Source organism: Mus caroli, unplaced genomic scaffold (genome assembly GCF_978045245.1).
Source record: "Mus caroli unplaced genomic scaffold, Mus_caroli_1 scaffold_7, whole genome shotgun sequence".
Lineage (NCBI taxonomy): Eukaryota > Metazoa > Chordata > Mammalia > Rodentia > Muridae > Mus > Mus caroli.
The window spans coordinates 167606-173879 of NW_028227262.1; the positions used below are offsets into that span (position 1 = coordinate 167606).

General features: G+C 41.0%; 1 protein-coding gene across 5 annotated transcripts in view; it reads right to left on the reverse strand.

The window, feature by feature from the left end:
* The window catches only part of Bicd1 (BICD cargo adaptor 1), a 131929-nt gene extending 129170 nt beyond the window's left edge, over window positions 1-2759 (reverse strand). For all 5 annotated transcript variants that reach the window (XM_021165151.3, XM_021165150.3, XM_029478583.2 and 2 more), the window contains exon 1: window positions 2017-2759. In XM_021165151.3, the coding sequence (XP_021020810.1) occupies window positions 2017-2229 (213 nt within the window). In that variant the 5' untranslated portion in view covers window positions 2230-2759. The remainder of the gene's footprint in view (window positions 1-2016) is intronic.
* Between the last annotated feature and the right edge of the window lie 3515 nt (window positions 2760-6274).

Consider the following 6274-nt stretch of genomic DNA (forward strand, 5'->3'; position numbering starts at 1 on the left):
TTTTTATTTGTATTATGTGCTAAGCTCTGTGTTAAGACTTTGTATTATTTTAAAGCCAGGCACAGGAAACAAACATTTCATTATCTCATTCATATAAGGAATCAGAGATGTAAGTGATAGTTACTAGAAGCGTTGATTGCTTGAAAGGAGAGATATTGATAAAAAGGTCATTATTACAGTTAGATAAAAAGAATAAGTTTAAGAAATTCACTGTGCACCATGATGATTAGAATGCCAACATATTTACTCTTTAAAAATACAGAATGAATGTTGAGTTATCACAAAAAAGATAATTATATGAAGCAATATAATGCTCAAAAAGGTATAACATATGTACACTGAAAAACATAATTCTGCACATAATAAATACATACAATTTTATCTATCAACTTTAAATAAATAAAAGACAAACTCATTAAGTATTGTTTACTAAAGACAAAAGGCAACTGTATTAAGGTTTAGTGTGTTAAGTACAACACATAAATATCCCTGAAAGTGTTGTTTAGCTCAAGAAGAAAGGTCTATTAATAATCATATTTTATATCATCAAATAAGTCCACCTCTTTTATCAAGAAAGTGATGACATAACATTGGTTTGCATTTCTCCACCTTGGCAAAGCACAGTCAATAAATAAAGACATCATAGAAACATCTCTGAGAATTACAATAATCATCTATTTCCTTACTTCCTAAGATTTAGCATCTAAAACATGTCAGTCTAAGACATAATCTAAGACATATTTAGAAAATATAAGTACAGATACCATTAAATCCAGATATGAATATAGCAAGAAAAGCATGAACTAGAATTTATAGCCCGGTATATAAAAATCATATCTCTATCTATTGTTTTCAACTATATCTATTTACATATTTTGGTATTTAAGCATCTAAATAAAATAGCATAATTGAAGGTTTAAATATTTATAAGTTAGGTGGGTTGATTAGAATGTCATACTCATTTTTTTTAACTGTGACAATACAAAACTGGGCCTTCCCTTTCCCTAAAATAAGCTTAGATTATAAGAAAAGTATTTCTATTTATGTATGATATGCCTAACATTTAAAATGTTAGTATGCACCTAAAAATAAAGACTTGTCACACAGAAAAGCAGTGTTTATGTATACTAACATTTATACACGACTGCTTGCTACTCCCAGTGTCTTAAATAGTATGTATAATCCTTATGAATATTTGGTTGGACATTTCAGTACATTACCCTTAGAAGAAGGAAATATAAAAATAGGGGGGGAAATGTTATTCACAGAACATTGGTGATATTCTGGTTTTATAAATACAGTAATTTCAACCTGAAGGGCCAATAGGCAAGGCATAGATATCCATACATTTTACATTTCTTTCTCATGTCTCACCATATGGAGATGAATTTGATTTTCCTCAGTCTCAGGGTGCCTTCTATAAGACATAAGCATAGACCAGCCTTGCTCAGAGGTGAAATTAAGGGCAGCAAAACCACCCAGCAAAGTTGTTTTGCTCCTACAGCCCCATGACAAGGACTAAAGCCAACGTCAAACGGGATTGGTGAGTCCTAATAACTAGTTCCTATTTCACCAAGGAGCAATTACTCAGCAGACGACTGAAGAACCAAATTCTACCATCCTGAAATTGTAGTTCCTCAGGCACAAACCTCCTCATCAATTGGAATGGATTATGCAATGGTCACTGATATCTGGGTTTGAAATAACAGCAGTTTGAGAAGTTTGATTTATGCATTTCAACCCAGTTCAATGTTACCTGCCAGCACGGATGCCTGAAGACTTCTTGTGACTCTCCCTCCCCCACATAATAAAGAGATTCCCAATTCCAGCTTATGCATTCATTTCTTGGGTAATTTTTCTATTGGTGAAAACAATGGACTCTTTCAATGTTCTCTTATCAACAAAGGGCTCTAAGATGAAGTCCTTCTGGCCATATCCCTTCTGACTTCTTTACAGTGATGACTGGCACTGAGAAATGCCAAACCTGGAGAGGGAAATAGGAGACGGGTTGCTCACCTCTCTGAGCTGCTCCAGCTCTTGTTTGAGGCCGTCATACTCGGCCTCCAGCTCGTCATACTGTTGCTTGAGAGTCAGTTTCTCCTCCAGCACCACCAGCCCATACTCCGCAGCCTGGATCTTCTCATGGGTCGTTTCTGTAAGCTCCTTGGTCAGTCTCTCTATTTCAGTCTTATATTGGTCTACAGTCTTCAGCGCCTCTTCTGCGGCCATAGCGGGGTGGTGGAGATAGACGCAAAGCAGAAGGGAAAAGGAGAAGCAAATAGGAATGAAAATTAAAATGGAAAAGAAAAGTGCCTGATGAATAGGCAGAGCGCCCTGAGGCCCGGCCGGCAGCTGCAGCTACACGGCCGGAAGCACTGAGGAGGAATACATGGAATATGGGAGGAATACACCCTGCAGCATGGAGACTGCAAGGTGATGACCGCAGCCGGGATCCTCCGGGCCACGCGCCCCGGCAGTCAGCAGCCAAGCTGCATGGCCAAGGGGCAACTCGCGCAGCAAGAGACTCCGGTTCTGCGGCCTCAGAGGCGCGTGGCCGCCATGTCTCAGGCCGCGTCACTGCGGTCCACCGCCCAATGCTCCGTGGGAGGCTGAGCTCCACCTGCTTGCTGGGCCCTGCAGCAGCCAGTGCACACGGATGCGGACTCCAACTGGTCCTCTTCCTCTCAGCCACTCAGAATGCAGGGAGGTAGGGAAGGGGAGGAGCAAATCCAAAACCCCACCGAGCCTCGCAGCGCATTACAGCGGACAGCTGAAGAGGGATGAGGGTAGAGGGACCCAGAACTAGCTGAGGAATGATGGGAGACTACGGAGGGCTGAGGAGAGGGAACCGCGCTGAGGCGGAATGAAGGCTGAGGGAAATGGGTGTCTTAAAGAGAAGTGGAGGCTAAAGAGGTGACGGAGGTTGGGGGATGGAAGGGGACTGCATCTGAGAAGAGATGCTAGACTGAGGAAGCCAGGGCAGCTGAAGAAACGGCAAGGGTGTTGGAAAGGGTGATTGGTGTCTGAAAGATCAGAACACTAAGAAGGCCTCCAACAAGCTAACTTTGCTGAGGTGGGAATTCGAATCCTACTGGAGTGCAGGGAGCCCACAGAAAACAAACAGAGCTAGTGCTGTGAGGTCTCAGCTTTCAATACCTGAAAGAACACTGCTTTTCCAAAGCTTGATAGACGTACCTTGGGAGTCCTTCCTCCTTTCTCAGACTCTGTCTAATTTGGTCTAGTCCACCTAACACTCTACCAAAGAACTTTGCTGTCCCCCAACCTAAGCCTCTGTGCACTTAGTTCATCATACTACCTTACTGCATAACGTTATTACTGGAAAGATGTGAACAAATATCTATTCACCCCAATAAGGCTACCACCACAGTCCAACTTGATGAACCAACGGGTTTTACTGAAATAATATTTAAAGGAATATAAGTGAGGGGTTATTTACAGGAACAGAAATGACTCAAAAATATCTACATCACCAAAAGCCCACCCCAGTGGTGACAGATCATAGACACCGGAAAACCTGAACCATACTACACAACTTGAAAGCAGCTCAGTAGGTTGAAGACTGTCTGTTTCATATAGCTCTGGTGATTTGTGTCTCTCCTAGGCAGCTAAGCATGTCTGTCCCAACTCTCGGCCTGCTTTCCTGATTATATATTCTTGGGGAAGGAGTGAATCTCCTTAGTTTCATGAATTTACGGAAGCCTTTGAGTTGTTTACTTCCTGGGTTTAAGAGCTTCCTAGAAGGATGGAATGTTTTACTTCTCTTTAGAATATCCTGTATATTGAAATTCTGTTAAGATGAACTGTTCTATCTGGGAGGAAATTGTTATATAAAATCTGCAGGTGCTCAGTAAGTCTCTAGGCCAGTGGTTCTCAAACTGTGGGTAGAAACCCCTTCAGGGCTTGAACAATCCTTTCACAAAGGTCTCATATCAGACATTTACATTACAAGTCATAACAGTAAAAAATTGCAGTTATCAAGTAGCAACAAAAATAATTTAGTGGTTGGGGGTCACCACAACATGTGGTACTGAATTAAAGGGTCACAGCATTAGGAAGGTTGAAATATTGGGCACTGTATTTCTTCCAGATAGTTCTATATAGGCCTTACTACATGGATTCTTCAATAAAGGAAATGAGTCTGTAATTTCTCTTAGAAGGTATTTATGATATTCTACTAAGAAAAAAAATGCACCCTGTAAATAAGAGTAAAGTTCTTGAGATAGTGAGTCATGCATTCTTCAAAGCATATTAGATACATCATGACAACCCTGATATAGAAACCACTATCTCCCACTTATAGGTGTTGAAAAAGGATTGCATCTCCAAAATCAGTGGCTAACAGTTTCTCTGTGATTGCTGGGTTATTTCTTAGCCATAGACACATCCTTGGCACTTCCCTACTAGAAAGGTACTATATTCTCCAAAGACTCAATGTAACTTTTTGTTTTATTTTTCTTTTTTATCAACATATAATAAGGGCTGGTGAGATGGCTCAGTGGGTAAGAGCACCCGACTGCTCTTCCGAAGGTCCAGAGTTCAAATCCCAGCAACCACATGGTGGCTCACAACCATCCGCAACGAGATCTGGCGCCCTCTTCTGGAGTGTCTGAAGACAGCTACAGTGTACTTACATATAATAAATAAATCTTTAAAAAAACATATAATAATTGTACATATTTATGGGGTACAGTATGATAAAGTTATACATAAGAAATTACAATTCTCTATCTTTTTTATTTTGTCTGTAAATCTCAACAAAAATTGTTTTTCTTTTCTTTCTGTCTACAGGGACACATTCTATGAAAAAAAATATTCTTTATAGAATCAGTCATTTCCCATCACCCTGTCTTGTCTTCATTTGCAACAAAGTAACATAACTGCTCCCTAGAGAGGGGTGGAAGCAGTCCTGTATGGTTCAGGGAAGAGATCGAAAATGGGTAGACCTCAGTCCTGAGTCTCCAAGTCAGTTATCACTATCCTCTTTTGACTCTTCTTTAGACTCAGGTGCACTCTGTGGCAGGTCACGATTCATCTGCCAGAATCCTCCTGACTGTACATCCTATATGTATTTGATGGTCACTTTGAATAAGTCACCTCCTAACCAAAAGGCATTAGGAGGATTTGGGCCTTTTCTGCAATCCGCATCACCCTACTTGCATACTTTTTAGTTGGATAGCAGGCTCACCATATCCCCCTTGAGAGCAATGGACACACTCAGCTATGGCATCAGGGAAGGGAAAACTGTTCCAGGGACTCAGATCCAGGCTCACAGTAAATAGTGCTTTGTTCCTGTCTCAGGCAAAGTCTCTTTCCATGTACTTTTTGAACCACTCCTTCATCTATTCTACTCCTCAAATTCTTCCTGACTGGGTGGCACTTGTCAAAAGAACTTCAACATAATCTCATAATCATCACTGTGATTTTGTCAAAGAGCATCTAGCTGTGTTTCCACACATTGTGGATGTCCTTAAGACTGCTGTTCTGGCTACAGAGTGTTGGGAGCTATTAAGACAACATAATTGTCCTGATCTCTGAATTGGGCCTCTCCCCCTGAGAAGAAAAGGGGGTCAAAAGCGGGCCAATGAACAACCACAGATTGTTCCAGCCCTAAGTCAGCGCTGGATGTCCTGACCACAAGATGTACCCTGATACCACCAAGTTCCTGCTTCCCCATGTAATTGTCAAAAGAAAAATTTCCGCTGCCCCATTCCTCTTGCTGAAAAGTACTTCCCCTTTTGTTTGTGCATTTAAGCCTTGAGCCTTGCTAAATACAGTGAGACCTTGATGCTACTCAGACTGCTTCCATGTATCGTTCATTGCACAAGGTTCTTGTCTCTCCCTCCCCCCATTTGGTTCTTAGGTGAAGGTCCCCTCGAGACCCTCGAATAACTGGACTTGCTGGACGGGTCAACAGAGAAGATTAAAAAAAAAAGGGTTCTTTTTTTTTTTCCTCCTTTTTGTTTTGTTTTTCTGTTTTGTTTTTTTCAAGACAGGTTTTCTCTGTGTATTCCTAGCTATCCTTGAACTTGCTGTGTAGACCAAGCTGACCTCAAACTCAGAGATCTACCTGCCTCTGCCTCCTGAGTGCTAGAATTACAGGTGTGTGCCACCAATGCCTACCAATGTATGTTTCCACACATTTCCAAAATTCTTCTATCAGGTTCTGTTTCCGTGCCAGTTCTTTCTCAGCGGTTTTCATTAAAAAACAAAACAAACAAAAAAGCACTTTCGTGTCACGATTAGATTTCTATAT